General features: G+C 39.0%; 1 protein-coding gene across 1 annotated transcript in view; it reads right to left on the bottom strand.

Moving 5' to 3' along the window:
• POU6F2 (POU class 6 homeobox 2) overlaps positions 1-24,409 on the bottom strand; it is a 244,596-nt gene that overhangs the window by 23,487 nt on the left and 196,700 nt on the right. Inside the window, exon 6 of the mRNA XM_010009353.1 lies at positions 203-409. Coding sequence (XP_010007655.1) covers positions 203-409 — 207 coding nt within the window. The remainder of the gene's footprint in view (positions 1-202; positions 410-24,409) is intronic.

Consider the following 24,409-nt stretch of genomic DNA (forward strand, 5'->3'; position numbering starts at 1 on the left):
CTGAATGTACAAATAAACAATATAATATGACCTTAGATGATAATTACATATATAGCATGCACTAACATACCATGTACAATAGAATTCATCTTTTGTTATTAAAAATGCTAAAGAAGAGGTGGTTTTTTGAAAGACAGTCCATGAGGAGTAGAAGATTTCTGTGCATCTGTTTTGATAATCATTCAGGCTACAGACACTTTACCTGCTGGCCTGGTTTGAGCGGTGATAGTGTTATTCCCTGGGTATTGATCACTGGGAGTATCTGGTTGCCGATGACGGTAGCGATGATCTGACCCTGGGCATTGGTCAATAACTGTGGAGTTATTGGCTGCACCTGAAGTCCCTGAGCTCCACCTGCCGCCTGGCTGGAGGGGACTGGGTTAGGCATCAGTGGGATTGTTCCAATAATCTGGAAAAAAAGACACAGAATGGGAAAATGCACGCATACTGCATATACTCGCCACATGTAATTACTTGTTTTATGCATGTTACATCAAACTTGGGTGAGGTAAGCACAGAGAAACAGAGATAATGGGCTGAAGGCCTCATCACCACGTTCCTTTTCTGGGGTGATGAGGACTTTCAAGCTCATTTCTTGTGTCACATATCACCTGTAGGCTCTACCACCATCCACTGTAATCCCCAACGAATCTGCTGTCGCTGAGTGTCTGAAACAAATGCTGGGCCACGTTCTGGCCCCTGGATGATGCTTTGCTCCCACCTCTCATTTGAACACAGAGTGGAATAGATGCACATACCAGTCCATTCATCTTGCTTTCTACATCTCATCCGTACAACTGTGATCTTCTGGTGCTTATGTAATTTTCCTGGGTTTACTGATGCCTAGTAAGATGACCACCTATTTCTTCCGTGTGATCTCAGGAAGGATCAAAGAGATACTGGTGCCTTTCAGGACAAGGCTTATTAAGGTACGTTCATAAAAATGCAGCTGCTTTTGGATGACAACTAAGTAGTACAACACAAGAGGAGGGCTGGTGTTAGATAAAACATTTTAGCTAACATTTCTGGGGCAAGTACTTGCAGAAGGAGACACTTGTGACATCTCAGACTTGACAATACAGTGATTTCCTAAAATGTGAACATGCCTGTAAAACTTACATTAGGATGAGATGTCAAACAGATGCTGTAAGAAAGCTTGTCAGTCAATAAGCCGCTAGGCTGAAGTTACACTGCCGGAGGACTCTTTTTACAAGTATTAGAACATCTGAAACAAACTTCTGATGAAACTTTGGAATAAACACAAACTTTTTGTTTGGTTGGTTTTGCAAACAACAACTGGTGAAGCTACAGTCACTGGATTATTGCAACAGGAAAAGTAAAAAACCCAGCAGTACACATCTCTATTTCCTTCACCACATCTCTGACTTTATCATGGCATCCCAGAAAGCGTCTATCCCATTGTAAGGCTTCCAGTCTTTCCTCTCCAGAAGCCTTGCTTCTTCCTCTTTATCCTCAGCATCCAACACACTGCATGTCCTTTTATCCCCCACTAGTAGGATCCCAGTGGCCCTTATCACATTCATTGACTACTGTAGATCTTCTTGTTTGCTGAGAAATAGGGTCTCAAAAATGGTATCTCTAAAGATATCACTTAAGTTCTTCTTATTAAAAGCTAGACAGATCAATAAAGATTATTATCCCCATTTTGCAGAGCAGGAAAGTGGAGCATGATGGAACATATTCAAACAGGTTGTGAGTTAGCCTTCTTTAAGCTGGAACTTCTGCAAGGTTCTCTCTGCAGATCAGATACTTCTATTTCTTTTTAAGGTGTCCCTAGCTGAACTGCAGCTGCTTTGCTGCCCATGTGAGGAGATGGTTGTTCACTGGGGAGGGACACATTTATTTAAATCCTTATCAGATTTCAGAATGCTCTCTAAAATCTCACTTTCATCATGAATTTCATCATGTAACTTTCATACAGTGCAACACGTAAATTTCTCCCAGTTTTTTGGCAACCTAAACTATTTATGGGTCACAAATATATTTTTTCACTTTTAATGTATCACACCAAACACAAGGAATAATCCTTTTAATTTTATCAGCAGAAACATAGCAAAGGCCTCTCCTTCCTTTGCCACATCAGTAAAGGACACGACCTTGGAGTGTCATTACTCCAATGTAACTTTAACTATCAAGGTCCTAATCTCAGCAAAGCAAAAAATGCTGCGCTGGTGTTATCAGTAATAGAAATGTTTGCATTCACATTTAAAATGCATTTCTTGGACTGCAGTTGGACATTTCATAGAATGACAATGCTGAAGTGGACAGTTTGTAAGGTCAGAAGCAGAAGGCTATCTATATGTATTAATGTGTGTCACACGCCATTCTGTACATGGCACGCTGTACATGCACACAGCCAGAAATGGAGCAGGGGAAACACAGCTGGGAGAGGTCTTCCACAAAGACAAAGGAACAAATGCTCTCAGGGTGTTACCGGAGGAGCCAAGGGTAAACCTGAATGGGAAATAGTTTTTCCACCTTGTGAAACTTACTGAGATTTCAAGATATTCCCCCCCCCCCGCCTCCTCCATTTTATACCAAAATAAAGTCAAACCTTCTCTGGTTGAAAAGAAAAACAAAAAAAGACAGGCACTTGTTTCTAGTTAACCAACAGGGCTACTCTTTATGGCATGTATCTTTGATTCAAGTTTCCTCTTTCAAGTTCCCCCTTCTCCAAGTACCCTCCCTGAAATACCCTAACAGCTCCCTGATTGACACACAGGGAGTAGTACTGAAACTGGATCCCCTCCTCAAGCCTTGTGTCACTGTCCTGATGCTGAGCCAGGTCCCTCTTCCTCTAATTTTGGTATGAAATTTCACCCTGGGTCTTGCTAATCTGTACTGTTAGAGTATCATAAAGGCTGGCACTTGGTCAAGGTAATTTATGGTTTCAATACATTTAAATTTTCTAAAGAAGTAAAACAAGACCATGCCACAGGCTTGAGACACTGGTGTGCCACAGTACAGAGTATTTAACAGCCAGTGGTTTTCTATGTCTTGAGGCATTGGTCCTTTCTAGCAAATGCTGCTGTTTCAGATTATAATCAAGGAATATATACAGTTCAAGAATAGCATGTGACAGAGACTTATCCCACAAGATAATTACAGAATCACACAATCACAGTATGGTTTGCATTGGAAGGGCCCTTTTAAAGCTCATCTAGCTCCAAACCCCCTGCCATGGGCAGGGGCACCTCCCACTAGAGCAGGTTGCTCCAAGCCCCTGTGTCCAACCTGGCCTTGAACACTGCCAGGGATGGGGCAGCCACAGCTTCTCTGAGACACAGCAGAGGCTTCTTACTCTGTCATGTTTGGACTCAAATTCATAAGCGATCCCACCTGTCAAACACCTGGTTTTATCTGTTGGAGGTACAGGTTCCATAGGTAAGCACAAACTGTAGTGCAGATATGACACTGGAAATAGTACCAAGATATTGAGTCCAAGTTCAGGCCCCAGCTTTTTTTACAGAGACATGGTTTTGGTCCACCACTAATTACGACACCAAGACTGTAACTGTGACCCTGTACATGTGATAGAGTGTTGTGAGAAGTCCTGGTGGATTCAGACTTGTACTTCAAGTATTCAATAAGATTCTTTCATTTTGTTTATGTATTACTAGATACATCAGTTGCATCTTGAGGGGCTTAGAGAGAAGCGTTTATAGATGTTAATTTAGGTTTTTATGTTTCCCAAATTTGATATTTGTTTCTAAATTCAAAAGACATCAAGGGTCATTTTTTAGAGCATCTGAATATTTTCCATTGATTTATCTGTTAGTGTCATTTTAGCATCCTAGGCTTTCAAGATATTTAAGATCAGGCCTCTCAAATCTTACAATTGCCATTGCAAAGACAACTTCCAGTATTACGTGTTATTTATAAGAGATAAAGTTTGGCTTGAGATACAAGGCTTGGCTTGCACAGGAAGTTAATTTGTTGATCTGCTCCTACATACCATCTGTGGGCTCAGTGGTCTGTGCTTACATAGGTCTGCAAACTGTAAATTCATCTGCAATGAAAGAATACGCACACAATCAAAGTGAACGTAAAATCCCAAGTAATGGAGCTGAGCATGGAGGGGAAAAAATCCAAGCCCTCTGCATATCGACTGTATCTGTGAGTGTTACCCCCAGTGACAGGGTAATGTCCTAGCACTGATGAAATGCTAGTCACTGTTGTACTGTCAGATTTTGGTTCCTTGCCTTGCTCAGTAAAGGTTTCTTCTTAGAAAGGAGATAAAAACACCTGATCCCTTAAAAATGATCCCTTAATGGATCTTTAAGAAAGAATAACATTAAAAAATACCCATTCTTATCCTTTCTTGACTGACAACACATCTTCATATTTAACTGCCTTTGTGGATTACTTCGCTGTAACTCATGGGCTGAACCGGAAGGCAGAAGCTGAGCCATTGGCTCAGAACTTCTGGGGTTAAATGCCTAATTGTAGTCCCGTTTGTGCTGTAGGTGTAAAAACCAGATTTTGCATAACTGTATGAAGGACTAATTGCTGATTTCCCAGCAGTGATTCCTTCCTTGTGGCTCCTAATAAACCAAAGGCACCAAAACACCAATGTGTTTTGACATTAGGTAAAGTTTCTGTGATACTCTAAAATAAAGCACACAATTGGTTTTTACTGAGTTCTTCTCCCTCTCCCCTCACCAGAAACAGGGACGCTGCCCTGCTTCATTGTTTTCTTAGCACAACCAAAGGAATCTTACTGTAGCCAAATGGATGGTTCAACAGCTGCCTTTGTTTCTGCTGTGAAAAGGCTACGTAAAATCAAAGACTCACTACACTAGGTTGTTTCTACTGTCAGCCAGGGCTGACATAAAGCAAATAGTTCCATCTGTATAGTCTTTAACTATAAGAAGGTAAAGTTTTTTTTCAGTAGTACAATCAAAATGAAAGTATCTGATTTTATCAGTGTTGCAGCCCTTTAAATATTGAAGGTTAATTATTCAGTTTTGAACAACAGAAGAACAACATAAACATAAAATACAAAAAACCCAGGGAAAAAGTAAAAGGAGCAACAGAAAAATTGTTCAGTGAAATGAGGCAAACCACCATATACACATAAGCTAATTTAACATCTCAAACTGTGAATAGAATGCATGGAAGTTTTACGCCTATGTAGTGAGCCAAAAGATCACTGAGTGAATGTTTGCTGATTTAAATATGCTTCAATCATCTTCATTTTCTAGTCCTCAGAATATAATCTGAAATAAATGCTCACTTTGTGTGCCCCTTTCTTGATCATACACATATATACACACACAACATATAAATTATACAGTCACATATTTTTTTTAGATATATATATGATTATCTACCAATATCAATAAACTCAGCTATTTATGTACACTATACTATATATACTACCAATCTACACTCTGAAAAACTGGGAGCATTAATACAAGCTCCATTTGCAGACTACTTCTGAAAGAAATGCTACTCCATCTCATTCACTGGAGTAACAACAAAATGATTCTTCAGCCTCAAGACAGGATGAGGCTAAGGCTGCCTGTGTCTTTCAAAGTAAAAGCAGCATTAATTTATGTAAAGCTTGCAAATTTCCTTTGCTGCATTATACTTCCTGATGAGAACTCAAAAAACCAAAAAGGCACAACAAAATGAGAACAAGGCATCAAATAGTGATACTAGAAACAGGCACCTCTGAAACACTACTTCTGAGCCACCATTTCCTCCAAGGAATTATAATTTTGAAGGTTAAGTATTGTTCATAGATCATACAATATACTGGATGGCATTATGGTTTGTAAGCATCATAATAGAACACTGAGTCTGACATTCTGCCTGACTTCCTCAGTGCTTTATTTGTTAGAAAATAGTGTTTGTTTACTAACATCAAACTATACAGGACTTTATTTGTCATCACTGTAGGAATTATGTGGTGGAATTTGTCTCAAGCAAATAGTGTTATGTTCTGTTAGCAGGGGCATGAATACAGGCATGAAAAATAATGTCCCTCTTATCCAACATCCTGAATAACATGACATAACATTTTCTCATTAGAAAAAACTAAGATACATAAATACCAAATTAAAAATTAAAATTTATATTGATTGTCTGTTGAATTGTTCTTTCTAAGAAATCTACATAGCAAATATAGCTTCCTCTTAAAATCAAGAATTACATCAGGCACAGGGACCCTTAGAGGTCACAGTTCTTTGAGTTGAGCAAAGCAGCTGTTGATTTTAATTAGATTTAGAGGTCCCAAGCATTTCTGAAAATCACTAGCTAGATTCTTATGAAATTGTTCATTATTTCAAATTATTTGATGGATGACTTGTATAAGATATATTAACAATATTTTTGTTTGGTGCAGCAACAGATCCCTGATACTGTGTATGACAAAAGAGCCACAACTGTCGTAACAGAACTGTTATGACAAACCAGCCATAATTTCTAATAATGTTTGATGATCACAAAAAGAAATCACAACTTATTGGTTTTAGCATTTGACTCCTTGTCCCCCAAAGCACAAACAGCTTTCCTGATTGCTGTGCAGATCTTTTTAGGGTGTATACAAGCAAATACACTTTTGGATGTGTGCTTTCGAGACCTTTTCTTTCTGTAAATACTCTTGAAAACAAAAATGGTTTGGTTTTCATTTTCTCAGGAAGTAAATACAAAGCAACTCAGCCACCAGCATGAACTCCTGGATTTAATTACAACTGAAATACTTTGGTAAATATACATTTGCCTCTACTGTCTCTTCATGCAGGCTGAGATTTTCATAGTTGCCTACAGAAGTGTCACTGCTACTTGACTTCTCTGAAGATTTCAAGTATCAAGCATCTCAGAGGCAAGAAATCCTTGCTCTGAAATAAAACTCTTCAACATTTGCAAGCTTTGGATTTGAGCTGATCTGCAAACACTACCATTACTTTGTGTCTTTAGATTACAAACCATTTAGAAGAAGGATTGTCTCTTTTGGGCATTAACACAATATAAATATATACTTTTACTTCTCCCTCATAGCATAAAGAGTCGACTTGCTTTTAGCTGTATCAGAACCTACCATACTGGCCATACAGCAGAAACAAATGTAGGCATCCCTGCACTTTGCAATACATGCCCTGCTGAGCCATTCAAGGCTAGCTTGGGAAACAAATTGCCCTTTCTCAGCAAGCCTAATTAGGCCTAGCACAACGTGTGCCAAGGTGATTAGGTTGCTTCCATGCTATGGTGACATTATCGGCTTGTTTAGAACTAGCTTTGCTACTTGGTGTTGTATTGCACTGTACTGGCCTACTACAGAGATGCTATCTAGAGGTCAAGAGCCAGAATAAGGCAGGGTTTAGTAATTGCTCTTTGATCCTGTGGTTTTTAAATAAGAGCTGCTATTGAGACAATCTTGTGTAAATATGACCAAGATAACGTTCCGTACTGCCACAACAGTGCTCACTGAAACAGTGCTGGTTTAATTTTTCAAGTTGTAGTATTACTCTCTTAAGAAAGGGTTGTTGCACACTACTGTCAATGTATCTGGGTGAGCAGGAGAATTTCTGGTGCTGTAGTTTGATTTCTTTCTCTTGGTTACTCCTTTCAACTTGTTTTGCATGGACAAAGGAGATGGCATACTCATAACTGCCTTCAGTAGGCACTCACTACTGCCACTGCTTCATCTTGTGATGCTGTTCCCAAGAAAGTTATTCCAGCAGAAGTATCCACTTGCAAATATATGTAAAATTTAGAATCCTCAAGGAGTTATTTTTCAATTTTCATTGATGAATTTTCATTGCTCAATGGTAATTTTCATTGTTTCCTGACAAAACAGAAGTGTATTCTGGACAAATGACTTTGAAGGCTTAATGAGGTTTTATTCTAGCCTTGCCTTGTCTGTTTAGAATACCAATATATGTTTTCTTGGACACTTCCCCGTGATAAACTGGGCTGAAATCATTAACCATCAAATAATCTTCAGATACAATCTTTAGGACCACAGTCCTTTAATTAGATTACAGGTCAAAGAATTTCTCGGCCATCAATATATTCTTGAATAATCTCCTCTCATCTTCTCACTATCAAATTACATACACTATATAAAATATTTACCAGAGATCACCAGATATCTCAGTCTGTAACTCTTACAGGTGAAATCAGTCAGATATGCTGACTCATTCAATCCTTTCAGATTTAGCCAAAATTCATTACACGAATGCTAATCAATATTGCAATCAATTGGTAGCAGTGATACTCAACATTAGAATCATAGAATCATAGAATAGTTAGGGTTGGAAAGGACCTTAAGATCATCTAGTTCCAACCCCCCTGCCATGAGCAGGGACACCACACACTAAACTGTGTCGCCCAAGGCTCTGTCCAGCCTGGCCTTGAACACTGCCAAGGATGGAGCATTCACAACTTCCTTGGGCAACCCATTCCAGTGCCTCAGCACCCTCACTGTGAAGAACTTCTTCCTTAGATCTAACCTAAACTTCCCCTGTTTAAGTTTAAACCCATTACCCCTTGTCCTACCACTCGAGTCCCTAATGAAGAGTCCCTCCCCAGCATCCTTGTAGGCCCCCTTCAGATATTGGAAGGCTGCTATGAGGTCTCCACGCAGCTTCTCTTCTCCAGGCTGAACAGCCCCAACTTTCTCAGCCTGTCTTCATACGGGAGGTGCTCCAGTCCTCTTTGTTGTTATACAATCAGATTTCTCCAAATCCTGTTAGAAATCTTGCACTTGCTGCCCAGATGCAATGACTATGGATGATGACACAGCAGTTGTCTGTCAACCCATCACTTCAACATTGCAGCTGTGCAACAAGACATTCTTTTAATACAAAGTCACGTCCTGCTTCAGCTGGTGTTTCTATGATTTTAGATGATCTGGACTTTAGTTAATATAAAAGATAAATCTGTTGGTCTTATTAATTAAGAATTACAAATTTTAACATGATAGTCTACAAAAGCTCAAGGCAAGGCTGAAGTGAATCACTGTGCAAACCTGGCCAGGCAAATGTACTACTGAAACACTTCTACAGTGCATGCATTTCTTCAAGTGATTTTCAGACTACTGAGAATGAACCACAATGCTGGTCACCAGTATGACTATGGCAGAACTGGATTACCTCCCTACCATGGATCACCACTATGGAAACCAGTATTCCAGTCTATAAAATGGAATTTTGTTATAGTGCAGCACAATTATGTGGATGTTCAGGTGAAGAAGGAAAAATTCCTTTCACCAAAAGGAGGTGGGAAAATTCAGGTGGTTTATATGCAAGTGCTTGGATGGAAAATGGTCATGACTCCAAGTCTCTAGATATCAATCTCAAGGAAAAAAAAATCCTTCCTGCAATCAAATATAACTTCCTTTTGTCACAAAATCACCAGAAAAGAGTTGATTGTTCATTTCAGAACCTCCTCAAAAATTGGCCAACCAAATGTAGCCAGACTTGGTCCTTCTTACCTTGTGAAATTTGGTATGGCTGCTGGTTCAGTGTTCTGCTCTGCCAAGTGGAATGCCACTAAAATTCCAGTCCTCCATTCAATCATCTGTAATGCGTTTACATAAATACTATTTATCTCCCTGCCAGTGCTCGTATGAGCCTTAAGTAATTTTTGTAAGCCTACCTTAGAACTATCAAGAAAATACACCAAACAAAGCTAGGGGGGTTATGTCAAAGGTGGCTGTCTCACTGAAAATACCCTCAGCTGGTTCTTTTCTTGAATGTTAGTAGCTGGAGTATATGCTTCACTGCATGTAAGTGCAATGGCTAAAGTATCTCATATTATCAAATGCATCATTAATCCATTTCATCTGAGCTGACAGATAGAAGGGAAAGAAAGGTGTTCTGCTCACATCTTAACAGCTTGACTTCAACTTCCACTCTGACCACCACCTGATACGAATCACAGTTAAAGTAAGTTCTGTAATACAGATACTTAGTATGTGTGATGGTATCTACCACAAGGGAGTGGTCCTAGCACCTCTTTCAGGACAAAACATTTTCCTGATGCAATGGCATGTAACTCAGGAGGTAACTGTCTAGATTTGGAGATGAATATCCAGCATTCAGTCACTGCTCTATTTCCATTGGCCAACATACATTTGTTTGTGGTAGTTTACATGCAGATTTAAGTCCCTCTCAGGGCTATCAATTTATTTTTGTGTATTCAAGATGTCCCCAACAAAGTAAATACTCCAAACCTGACAGTTAAATCTAACTAAATTATTCTCAAATTTGGGGAAGATATAGCAGAAGATGGCATTATATGAATCTGTAAGGAGAACATGCTACTTAATTATCAGTTTCATTCAGGGCTGGTCTGTAAGTTTGCTTAAGAAGAGTTATTTAACTATGATTTACTTACTAAAAGCAACAATGGACCTGAGGTAATCCCATCTCCTACATCAACCTAAATGTAATCCCAGCACTTTAACAATGTAAACCCTACATTGTTACTGTACTGATGCAACATGCTCCTGATAGAGACAGGCATAATGAAATTTCTCTGTATGTATTTTGATATGAATTCAAATTACTTTATCTTTCTCTTCTGCTGGCAGCAGAACCCCTACCCCTGAGGCCAGTTCTGTGGAAGGTGGAGGATCACAGACAGTTTGTACATTTTCTATCCTTGCATGTTTGTCTCTTTATCAGTCCTAAAAAGATTTCCTTTTCAATTGTGACCTCCAGAGGACCAAAGGTGTGGAGCTCCTTTACTTTCTTGCCTCTAGTGGAAGAGGAGGATAGGAGCAGAGATCAGCTCTGTCCAGGATCCCTCCTCCATCTGTGAATTTGTCATTTGTTTTACACTTAGACTTTAAGTTATTTTGGGCAGGCTACTGGTTTTCTTTCTATGTTAGAGCCAGCCTTAGCACAGTATTCCAGTCGTGATTACAGTGGTGCTGTAGACGATAAATAGCAGCAATCATATTTGTTACTAAAAGAAAAGAAAAGCTATGTTATGTAATATTCTCATACTTCTTCAGTTAAGATAACTGAAGACTATGATGTGCTCTATTAAGACTTGCAAGTGGGATAATATTGCTACACTTTCTGGTAAAGTTTACCAGGATTACAGGTTCCCAAGGGAAGAACTAAGGGGGTGTTACTTTACCTTCATCAGTACTGAAACACTCCCAATACAAAAGGAAAATACATGAAGCTCGTTTTGCACACTGTGGAGGATGTTTAAGAACATGGCTACAAACTGGGGAAAAAATGAAACGATAATACTAGAAGAGACCCTTATGCTTACAATTTATTTTAGCTATTTCCCTAGAGCTATTGGTTTGCACAACTTACCCCTGTACCTGTGGCAGCTGCGGAGTCAGTGGACCTTAATGAGGTGCACTGAATAAACAGAACCTTCCTGAGTTCAGAGGACATCATCCACAATTATAGCTACAGCCTTTCCCTTCTCTTGTTCCCCAAGATGTTCCTCCCCAGGAACATCCAGAACACTTCCACAGCTTGGCTTTGCCAGTCCTCACTTAGAATCGTAGAATCATTTAGGTTGGAAAAGACTTTAAGATCAATGAGTCCAACTGTAAACCTGACACTGCCAAGTCCACCAGATTAAGCCTCTCTCCTGGAATGTAATACCTTAATGTGGAAATGATCCAGTTGAAGAAAGAAGGCTCCTTATGGAGCAATGTACTATACTCACTGCCTGAAAGAACTGGACAACCTAACTACACACTTCTTTAGTATCTGAAAAATCTAGAAGTATTACTAAAGACCATCAGATGTTGCTTCTTTCATTCAGGCTTTGCCTTACTTTGAGTAGTCTCCCCGATGCCAATCCATGGAGCCAGCCAAGTATTAGTTAATAAGACTAAAAATGGTGGAATCTTCTGTAAGGAGAACAAGGTTGATCTCAAAGGGGGAAAAAGCAAACTGAAATTTAGTTTTGTCAAAATGCATATTGCACAAATGTCCTTGTAATGCATTTTTTTAAAAACAATGGAGTCTCAGCAATATGAACCCTCTGTAAAGCACTTATTAAATCTTGGAGCAATAGTGGAGAAGACTCCCTGGTGTATGTGAGTTACAGCACAAGAGGATGAGTGAAGTGCAAATGCCACAGTATAATTTGTATATGGAACATTTTAATTGTGGGTAATGGCAGATTTTCAATTTTATAAGTCAAGGAACTGTGCTCATTTCTGAGACAGAACGGAATATATTAACTGCCCTTGAAACAGTATCAATATTTCTTCCTGTGCAGAGCACAGCACAGTAAAATGCATTAAAAGATGAAAGCTCTTTGATCCTGTTGAATACTTAAAGATACCAGAACAGTGCCAATAAGTTTTGAGGAAGAGGCTAGACAGAAAAGAAATATTATTAATTGCCAAGATAGCACAATATCCCCAAAGAGTGACACTGAGTGCACTAAGGACTACAAAAATATTTATTGTTCATAGTTCTAACCCACTGAGTCTCTCAGGACACAATGGATTCCTTTTTTTCTCCCCCATTCAGGTGAACTCGTTAGTATGCAAACATATTTGATCTTGACATACACAATAGCTCTATCTTTTTAGCCCCCAATATTAGGGGAAGAAAACTGTCCGGGGTTATATCACAGTGTAGATCTTATGAGTCAGGAGCAGACTGAATAACTGGAATCCCAGAAGTCATTTACAAGAGCCATTGAACTTCACTCAATAGCCTGCTGGTTCTGCAGCACTCAATGGTCTGCCATGGTGCTGCTCCCAATTGCCAGGTAATATTTTCTAGGAAGATTTCAGCTCTTGGCTTCTCATTCATTGATAATAATGCCAGTTATCTCTGGACTCCAATTCAGTTTGGAGCAACGTTTGCATAATATTGTCAGGCTTCTCTCTGACTTGACTTCCAATAATAAAAGTCAGAAGTAAATCCACTGACCTGAATGCAATGGCCCCTGGGACTTGAACATGGCACAGGCTGATGTTTGGGTCTAGCTGCAGCCCGTAATTCTTTTTAAATTATAAATGTCAGCATTGCTCCGGTTTTGACTGGTTATCTCAGGCTTTGGTTTCAGCTGACACTAGAAAAATGTAGGGATTCCTTCTCTTTTTCCCTGCTCATACAGAACCCATTTTGCCCAATGGAGCAGCCCCATGTAAACTCATGAGTTGCTCTGGAAAGAAAGTGGGAAATTATGTTTATTTTTGTTTCCACTTCAAAATGGAACTTAAGCTAAATTGGGAATTAAATACAAATCTGAAAAAACCCTGTTTGGGTTGATGTAGCCATTCTGGTCAAAACTGAAATATTCCATTTTCCTTTAACCTTTCTAAACTTGAAAAAGCCTCCACTAAATTTTCAAACAGAACATGTAAAAATGAGACACTTAAATCTTACCCAGACACCGTACTTAAAATTTTTACTGAGCAAAATTTGTCAAAATGACACATTTGTATTTAGATTAAATGCCATTTTTCCATCAGAAGTCAGCAATGAAAAAAGTGTCATTCAGTTCTGCTCACAATGCTGCAGGAATTTATACTAAAAGATTGATAAATGAGATAGTAAAATGTAATTATACCTCATTCTTTAACATAGGTTCAAATGCAACACTAGAATCCTGAGGGATGCCTCTGGATACATCATAATTTCCTTCTCTAGAGCCTGTTGCTTTCATTGCTTTCATTGCTGATAAGGTCTCCAACAGCATTTGCACTAAGGCAGGCTGCAAGAGCTTAGAAGCCTGATGTTAGGTCCTGGAGAGAGAAAAGGTTGAGGTAGTCCCTATTTTGAAAAGAGAAAGCTTTTAACAGGGAGTCTTTTTTAACCTCTTGGGACATGGACAACCTGGCCCCCAGTTGCTTCTCAGCAGAGGAAAAAGGTAAAAGGGTGTCCCCTTGCTCTGAAAATGCTTGCATGCATTTCTCACCCATTGCCATATCCTGAACGATGCTTGGAAAACTCAGTGATGTCTAACATGATAGTTAAGAGAGTCTGTGCATCTACCAGGCTCTCCTTCCTTCCCCCTCAACCCTCCCAAAGAAAAGGAACCCATTTCTCAGATTAAAAAGAAAGTTCATCCAGGCTCAATGTGCATAACATTTGTCACCCAGGCTGCTTCACTCAGAAATGAAAACGTAAAGATGTGTAAACAACAAAGAATCTCAAAAAAGAAATGAGCATCCAAAAAAAAAAATAAAAAGAAGTTATCAAATATGCATTGGTTTATCACAGTCAAGTTTCATGATTCCAACCTGATTCATATATATTTTATGAAGAGAATATCCATTGTGGTGGCAAAATTAAATGTATTTTGAAACTTGTATGTGACATTTATCTATCTGCTCTATCAGAAAAAAGTTGTCATATTCATTCAGACATATATTACTTTTTCAATTTCCTGTCAGTAATGTTTTTTTAATGTTCTTTAGGGTGAGACCACAGGATTTCTCATTTCTCACAACAAAGACCATAACTCATTAGAATTATGTTGATGAGTTTAAACCTAAAAAAGTTGCATCATTTTTTTGTGGTGAACAATTTGCACTCTTACCCATGACAATCGTGGCTTTTTTCCTTTGGTTTTGTTTTTCTTTTTAGATACAGAGTCAGTCAGAGAATTGTTGGCTCCTTTTTTTCCTTCTTTTTCAGAAGTTCATCATATAAACCACAAAGTTATGGTGCAATTTTATGGTGATTCAGGTTCTATTGTGAGCCGCAAGATATAACAAAGATAGCACAAGTATTGAAACTCTTTATCACATATCTTCCCTTCCAAAGGGATGATTTTGATAGAAAGTTTCATATAAACCCCGTGCTTAAGAATAAACAGCGCTGTGCAGCAGGCAAGGCCAAAGGGTCATAGTTAGAGAAGAAACAGAAACCAATTAAAGTGAGTTAATTGACAAGATGCTGCAGCTCCCATGCAGAAGACTGGCTGGAGAGGTGCAAAGTGGAGATGGCAACTTCTTTCTTTGAGTTGCTATTAAAGTGACACTCTAATAAAAACCTTATCTCGTGTCCCATACGCTCAGGGCAAGTCCTGCGACGGATGTTGAAGTGCAGCGGGTCAAGCCCCGGGTAGAAAGGCCATTTGATTCTTATGGGGCTTTTTTGATAGACTAGCAATGACACCATCCACAATACAGACTGAAGGATGCTCTTTCTTGGTGTAAAATGAGGAGAATTCCATGAGCAACATTCAAGTTTCATGTCTGAACAAAAGCAGACTATTTGGAATCAAATTAAAGGATGTGCCTCCCTTTCTAACCATACATAGTATTTTGGATACAGATTTAAACTGTATTTGGTAAAGCTAGCAATAATTATAATAGCCCAGCTTCAAAAGGCTGTTAATCAGTTTGGCTTACGTATGCATCTGAAATTACATGAACACTGGCAAAACAGGCTATTTTTCAGGACAGAGATTCTTTTGTGATAGGACTCTCTCATGCCATTTGTGGCACCTGCTGGTTGGAGCTGTGCTGGTAATACTTTTAAGCTGGCCTGTGGTCTGAGGATTTAGTGCATCCCTTTTCTATCCTACCAGAACAGCAGGCTAAATGCCCTGTAAAAAGTAATCTGTCCAAGGGAGGCATTTCTTCCTCACTCCTACAGGCTGAAAGGGTTTTTTTTTAAACTAGAGAACCTCAGAAATGCAAAGTCTTCACTTACTTATGCACAACTGATTTTTAAATAACAACATCCTACAGACGGAATACTAATCTTACTTGAAAGATACTCAACAGGAGGACCCCCCCTTCACATTGCTAACCATCATTTAGTTAAAGTATCATTAAAGTTAAGTACATTTTAAATAATTCAAACAGATACCATTACCTTGGTCTTTGGGATGCTACTTCTCTCTTTATTTGGGAAAATTAAAGGAGCAAGTAAGCAAAACAGGAGCACAATTTTCACAAAGATTGAAAAGCGCCTCTAGCCTCACCCCAAAAGTAAGGCAAGTCAGCCAGTGCCGAGTTCTGCCATCGTCAGGTGCACCCAGGACCTGAGTTAAAACTCCTGTGCCTGCAATGGGGAGCTTAAGGATGAACTTATCAAAAGGACTCAAGTTCCATTAAAAATAACTGGTGTGTGGTATTCTAAGGATGGAATTTATGTCATTTAACATTAGCCATCCAACGTCAGAAGTCCAGTAGTAGACTGCCATTCAGGCTCTCTCTAGTCAACACAGAGAATGAGGAATCTGCAAGGTGATTCATCTTAGCCTTAAATGCATGCCTGAGATCAGCAAGATGTTTTATTCTTCAAGAGTGCCTGTTTCTTTCAGTGATGACAGAGAACACTAAGCAACTAGCTTCGATTTGATGCAGCCCCAGCTAACTTTCATGTGGTTAAAATCAGTGAAAAGGAGTTTGAAGTCAGAAGTCTAAAGATATGTAGGACTCTGCTGAGGACCAGTCATTGACCTACAGCCTCTAAGTCATTTGGAAAACAGTTGCCTTTTTATTGACCATTTGAATATCTCAGCTGTACAAAAAAGAAGAATAAAATAACTTTTAAAAGCCCCACGAAACAACCAAAGTCACATTTTTTCCACAGAAGGGGCTAAATCAATTTTTTTCTCTTCCTTTGTTAGTCACTATTAAAATAAGACAAGGCTTTGAGAAGACCTCACTGGCTGAAAAGCTGATCCACACATGCACCAAATGAAACCTGTTTGACCATCCCTGTCTACCCCAAACATAAACATAGAGGCAGAGATGATTCACTTAAATGACTTCAACTTGACTGGTAATATCTTGACACATTTCACTGGGGAGGGCATAACTTACACAGCTCTTAAAAAGTAAGTTTAAAAAAAGGACCCAGCAATGACTGTGGACTGAAGATTTATTAGAAAGATTCCCTAACCATCTCTTGGAAGTCAAATTTCCATGTTCTGTGCAAACTTAGTGAGAAATTGCCTCCTTGACATGATGCTCATTTATCTCCCCTCACTCTGTGTTCTTTGAGGGCTCCTTTTGCATCATTTGCTGGGTAGTGTGAGGCCGATTTAAACATTTCTACATTTGTGCTGTTGCCAGAGACCATAGTGATTTAGTGAATCGGGCATGCATCATTCATGTTTCTTCCCCATTTTCACTGCACATGATTTTAAGGAGAAATAAAAGCAAGAAGGAGCCAAGGGTACAATTTGCCTCAGTAAATGCTTTTTAGGAGGGGCGCTTTTCATTGATGGATCAGGTTATGAGAATTTGAGCTTGACTCAGTAATATTTAACATATATATTTTTGTCTATATTCAGAAAAAAAGGCTTTTGTTGTAGCATGCTTACTTGTGACACTTCATTCTCAACATACAGGAGGTAATACATTGTTGGTTAAGGACTTCCGTGTAAGCAAAACTCCAACTATTCATTGTTGTATGTAACAGAAGCATGAAGGTATTTGAATAGGCAAATGCTTTGTATATTACTAATAGTATTTCCAGGTTAGTAGTCTAACATTCAGATTTTGAATTATTACCCTGAGATGCTAGCAAAAAGCTTGTCTATGTTTTGTCCTGTACTCCCTTCCAGTGCCCCATGATACTCTGATAAAAACATAGCTTGTGACTGCCAATTCAGAACATTTACAATCAGCTCTTAGACTTCATAGATGGGAAGCGTATCTGGGCTTCGTTTGCCTTTCTGTATCTGGTGAACTGAGGGTAGTTGTGTTCTCTTTGGATCTTTGTTAAGCAAACTTAAAAATCAAAATCTTAACTTTTCTAAGCAGTCATTAAATATTTAATCACAGTCTCCAGGCAGGATTTTGTCTTGGCTGTTGTGGTAAAAATTCTCTGATGTGGTAGGGAAGAATGAGGTGTTCTTCGCTACTGCCAATTAGATGCTATTCTCAAAAGATGAGGAGCTTATGATTTATCTACCCTCTGTGCCCAGAGATTCTTAAACTTTCTGCTTTAGCTGAAGGGGTATCTTTCAACAATGCCCATAAACAACTTCTGTTTTCAAATTCATGTATCTGCTTGAGAGCAGAGGTAGGTGACTGTCTCCTACATGTGTCTCTACCCAAACAGTTAGTGTGATACTTGGGGCATTTCAGTGTATCAGAGTTATAAGAGACATACTCCTGGGTATAAATATAGACTACCCAGAAGACCAACATACAGATGGAAACATTTAGAGTGGTGCACTGTAGGTGCTAATAATTATAGTGCAAGACTGGACATACAAACCCATACATCAATATCTTTACAGTTAAAATTAGCAGATATGTAATGCAGATCCCAGAAGATGTGATTTAAACACCTAAAAATGGAAGTCATCTCCACACACTGGGGGGGTGTGTGTGTAAGTGATGTTCATCAACATGAGAGATGTGTCAAGAAGCAGGCAGACTGTGCCATCCTGTGGGCAGGGGTTGTTCTGCTAACAAACCTCAATTTTCTTCACTTTTTAAATACTTCACTCTGGCCTCTTGTGCAGAGCTGCCAACAGTACCAGTCCACATGGTACCTCCTAGCAGTGAAAGGATAGAGGGATAGTGTTAACACACAGTATCCTTTAACTCCCATTTTGCAGTCATTCAGTAATACTTACATCTTGGTGAGTAATTGAACCCTTAGGAAAATACAGGCCTAGCTTTATTTCCCAGTTAATAGACTGCAGACAATTATGACCTGTGTACAGGCATGATCACATACTTCTAACATTACTCTAGAGACAGATTAGAGGTACAAGAGAGCAGCACAACATCTCCCATGCTCAGATGAGAAGGTTTAGTTTATTTTCATTTCTCACTAGAATAAAGGTTCAACAGACCCCAGAGACAGACGCATGACTCAAAGAGGTAATTCTGATATTTGCAATTTGGGGTCCCTGAGGAGATAAGCACAAAGGTCCAGGTAAGCGGATGTTCAGCTGTGTCTATGTGTGTGCTCACATAAGTGGCGAGCAGTTCAGTTGAAAAACATGTAGACATCTACTCTCTGTGAAATGTTTTAGGATTTTGTCAGGATATGGCAGTAAGACTTAGAGGAAGAGCATGTTTCTGGATTGGCCACGGGAGGCCTAATGGAGAATTGTACAATATCTACAATGGGACTAAAGACCTATGTTTAACTACTGAACCCCAGATACAGCGTGTGGCGGAGAGCTGTTGTCAGGAAACAAAAATCGCAGAGATAAGGGAATAGAACAGGAACGTGGGAATGGATACCTTGGGATGTCTGGGGATCTGTCACCGATACTATCACCAGGTATCTGTTAATCCATGCCCTTGTTTCCACGTGGTTTTGAGCTTCCACTTATGGAAGGAACCAAAAGAGCAAAACTAGGACAGGTGACAAGCTAAGGCTAATAAAAAGAATTGAGAAGGAAAGAAAAGAGTAAGTTTAGCATGGCAAACGGTGCCGATTCCCCCTCAAAGCTAGTGCACTGCGTGAGCCTGATAGCATCTTTTCACTTTGAGGCTGTCTATCTGTGCTATCAAATAAGACATATCTCAGCTTAATGCACAGCCTGCAACGGAGGGAGTGGATTAGGCCTCTGGAGATGATGACTAACAAGTTAAAATTAAACTTTTTTTTTTTCAGTTTGGCTGCAATGACCTATTTATACAATTTCTTTCTTGCTAGCTAGCTTTTTTTAACATTACAAGATGTACCTGGCCTCTCTCATCTCTCTCTAAACTGTCTCCCTGATGTCCTGATCACTCTCTGATCTATTTCTCTATCTGCAAGGTGGATGCTAATATGACATATCCAACCTCTAAAACAAACCATTTATTTTGAAACTTGGCTATGTCAGAGTATTTGATGCGTCAAACATTAAAATGAATATATATTTGGATATTGGGTACATCGTGCCTTGATATTATCTTCTGAAAGTGGATTGATTCTTAAACTGGCAGGATATTATGTATTGCTTCCTTCAATCCCTAGCACAAAGCTAGACATGAGGAGAGACTGGGAAAGGTTTTCTACAAAGCAGAGACAGAATTGGTCAAGGGCTATGAGTGTTTTCTTTATATTAATAAATTCTTTTTTGTGCTTAAGGAAAGAGATTCTGTCATTCGCTTCCATTATTATGTGACAATAATGCATTAATCTTCTATGAGAGATACTTATCCTAGAGATAATATTTAATTAATGTGCAAAGAAGGAAGTTTAAGTGAAAAAGGTACTTTAAAAATCATATATATTTAATAACATTGGCATAGATATTTCAAAGTCCTTTTCTTCTTTTTGATATCTGGGCCATTTGCATACATACATGCTGAAGCCTAACACTGTCAGTATCTGAAGAGAAATGAAAAACTGAGAGAGATACTTTTAGAAAGATAGATTCAGTGTCCATTCATGGTTAGGACTGTGATATTTTGTGCCTGGACTTTCCCTGCCACTGTTTGCAGATCAGCACATATGAAAAGACATCGCACAATTCTTCTTTATACTCTAGATTCAAACTACAAGGCAGAGAATCCTTCCTCTGACAGGACAACTCCTGTTCAGTGTGCTACTTGCAAGCTTGTGTGTCTGCGTGCAGAAACCCATGGCTCTGCATCTGGCGGGTTATCACTATGAACGCTGCACAAATACAACTCAGTTGTTGGCTTACTATCGAATGAGTCCATCAAGTACCTGTACAATTTTCTCCTCTTTATGTGAAAACTGTTCAGGGAAGACATATTCTTTCATTTTCAGATTCTTCACAAGATATTGCTAAAATATTACAAATCGTACACTTACTGCACTGCAAACACAGAAGCCCCAAATCTCCTCTTCTCACCTGTATCTCTAAGACATGCACATACAGATGTCAAGACTGCAGCCCAACAAGAAAGCCAATGCCCTTCATTTATGCATGAAGACTTACGACTTCTAAGAAATTCCAAACCTTCTGAATATAGCAGCAGTGCTATACCAGTGAGTCAAGGACCTTAAATATTTAGCATTTTACATTAACTTCCACTGTTGACAATGAATCTGGCTTTTTTCCCCTTTCCCCAATTAGCCCTTATTGGTTTTCTTTTTTTTGTGGTATCAATGTCAATTGAGCAGAAAGTAAAATCCTGACACTAGGAAAAAGCATTTGACATACAGAGGATAAATGTAATAAAACATAAAGAAAACTAAGCACCATGCTACACAAAGAACTATAATCTGTGGTTTGGTTGTTTTTTGGTTGGGTTTTTTTGGTTGATAAGGCATGGAAAGATAATTCTAATTCTAAGATTCGGTCCACTATTTCCTCTGCTTTCCTACAGCCTTCCTATAGTCCAACCTGAAGAGCATTCTCTCATGAGAAGATCATGGACAGTTTAAAGGAGTAATCCCAAACTCAGAATAGTCATGGATAGAAGAATGAGATAGAGAAATATCATAAAGTGAGATTTCCATCATGTCTGTTTGAACAATGGTATGGCCTCAAATTGTTCTCAACTTTGTCATCTCCTTTAGGCATGCAGTGATGCCACACTTCTGAGTATGACACACTATTTGGGAAACACTAGCAATTTAAAAAGCATATTTCTTGGCACCATTTACATTTGGCACCATTACCATTTACAACTCCATTCACAGCTTTGTTTGTGTCGTCTTAAAGAATCTTCAATGAATTTAGGAAAACTTCAGCCTTTGCATTCAAGTTCCTCTGTGGTCTGGTTCCCAGAAATCTAAATGGCCACCTAATGCTCCCTCCTGGATGAAATCTGTAATTACCAAATTCAGTCTTTCAGGATAATAATGGCCAAACCTTCTCTGTGCACAGCAGAGTTTGTTTTTAGAGGAAGATCAAAGACTTGGAATAAATTCCAAAACTAGCTGGGCAACATTACTGGGTTTATCACCTCTGGCTTCAGCACATTCTGCTGCAAAAGCTAAGTGTATTTCTGTTGTCTGCCTTTCTTTACTGCAAATACAAGCAATATGCATCCTATAAAACCCCTTCATAAAGATTTTTAAATCCAAATGAAAACACTTTAAAAGCAAAGTGAAACAAAGAAATTCCTAATAGACAAACCCAAATGCCCTTATCAAACATGTGACTCTATTCTACAATGTTCTCCTTGGAGGAAGACCAATTTGTGACAGTCACTAGTCATGTTTCTTAATGCGTTACTGGAAGGTGATAAGATATGATGATAAGGAGAGCAGTGTAAGAACCTCCATGGAGCAGAAAGATTTCATTGACTGTGATGTATGTCACTGGTGATAACAATGAAAATTTGCCATGCTTATAACCACCTCACAATGCGAAGATGAGCAGATTATAGGAGTGGTAGGTGCTGCTTCTACTTACTAGGTAGCTTTCATGTAAATGGCAGTTAAGCTACTAAGAACTAGTACTTTGGTTTTCTCCTTCATGCAAAAGTAATCAAGAAGGCAATGACAAAAGAACAGGTATGTTTTGTATTTCTGACTTGAAAGAATTAATTTAGCTGAGTGAATAACATTCTCAAAAGTACCTAAATGCTTCAGGCTCTCTTCAAAGTATATTTACTCCAGACAGTGCAGCATGCTACCAAGACCCCAGAGCTAGTAAGTAATGAGCTAGATCGTACGTCACCTTGCTGAGAAGCAGTATTAATTAGTCCAGCCATAACACCATACTACCAAGGATTTGGCTTCTGGGACTTCTGCTAGAATGGCACTGAGACATGTCAGTGTACGGTCTCTTGGACTTCGCTTGCAATGCTGCATTACAGTGCATATAGACATGCCTTCAAGCACTAAGACTCATAACCCTGATTGAAGGAAACTCTTACAGGTATGTAAGTTGCTTTTGAAAATAAGACTTGGGCACCTCTGAAAAAATCTGCATCCAAGGCACAATACCTTGGGCAGAGACCCAGGCAAGAGGCTGCAAATCTGAAGTGTGAAGTTCAGGACTAGATTTGTTGCAAGCTAGAAGAGAGAAACTTCAGTGGCCTTTCTGGATAGATGCTGATTATTTTCAAGCCGATACAGATTTCAATACACAATTATCCTTCCCTTGGTAAATATGTTTGGAGACTTCAGTTGTGACACAGCATGACTCCAGCATGTGTTTTCCAGTAAGGAAAAGGTTCTGTACTCTTCTTAAGTAATGGTGTTTCCCCTTGCAGCTGCTATTTGCAACAAATATTATTTAAGGTGCCAGCTCTTGTCTTGGTAGGATTTTGGGAATATTAAGAGTTTCCTGCATTAGAGGTTTGACTTCAGCTCATCAGCTATTCTGAACTTCTCCTTCCTAGTATCCGTTTTCTTGGGGATTTGGAGGAAGGTGGCCTCTTTGTCCAAGCAGGCTGTGAGTTGTTCATACCGGGGTTTGCAACATTTTTGCAACAGTTGGTTCTTTGGATAATTAATTCCTGAATCTTTTTTACATTGCCCTTATTTTTTATCCTGTGAGAAAGTTAGATTCCCTCTGTTAAATATGGTGGCACTACAGTGGTTCTGAACTTCTTCTTATGGATTGAGTATCACTTTTCCATGTCACAAATGGTAATTGTTCTCAATTTCACCACTGTTCTAAGAAATGGGATACATATTTCACAGTTGTGGCTATCCAAAATTTATCAGTGATCTCTGCCTTAAATATACAAAACATTAGTTGGCTTTTGTTACGGTATAACGAGTCTCACTCTCTGCCCCTATCCATTTCCATAAAACTACCAATTTGCATGACCTGAGAGTCTGGTCCATACATTTTTACATTTATGCCACTGTGGCAAAAATGGAGGTCAGAGAAATAGTGCAGTAAAATAAAGGCACAGTCAGCAAAAGTATGTTAAAAGAATTACTTGTCTTTTGATTCAAATTCACCTGGGAGGTAATTAAACAAACAGCCTCCTCAATATTTAGCTGTGGGAAGAGGAAACCAATGGAAAAGAGCCCCTTCCCTTACAACTGACCTTTTCTCATAGTATGTGCCCTTTTCTTCCTGCAAACAGCAGAACTACATGTATTCAGCCCCGTGAAACTTTGAGGGGGAAAACAGAGAATCAGAGGCTCCACCCAGCAGAAATTCAATATATTAATATGAAGATTTGTTGAAACAGATTCTCCCGGTGAAGGGTTTTCCAAGGAATGTTCTTAAATGCTAATATTATTTGAGTATTACAATCCTCCCTCTAGCCTCTCCCTCAAAATGTGTTTCTTATTATCTTGGGCTTGCATGAAGTTTCCTTAATATATACCATTCTGATTCCACCAACTCAGACTTCTGTCGATCTTAGTCCTGGGAAGACTCTTTTAGCAGTCATTATTGACACAATTATTGTTTAGATTTTTGAGAACACTGTAAGATGTTGTGAGGGCTAAAATGTTAGTGGTTAGCACGTATTAGAGCTGCACAGCTGAAACAGATGGAGCAATGATAATGATTGTTAAGAGAAAAGGCTAATGGACATTGCACAACTGGAGAACAGCATGAATTGCACATACTCAGAAGGACTTTGAGGAGTGTTGCAACATTACATGCTTTGGGCCTCCTAGAACTTCTG

The sequence above is a fragment of the Nestor notabilis genome, unplaced genomic scaffold (assembly GCF_000696875.1).
Source record: "Nestor notabilis isolate BGI_N333 unplaced genomic scaffold, ASM69687v1 scaffold922, whole genome shotgun sequence".
Taxonomy (NCBI): Eukaryota; Metazoa; Chordata; class Aves; order Psittaciformes; family Psittacidae; genus Nestor; species Nestor notabilis.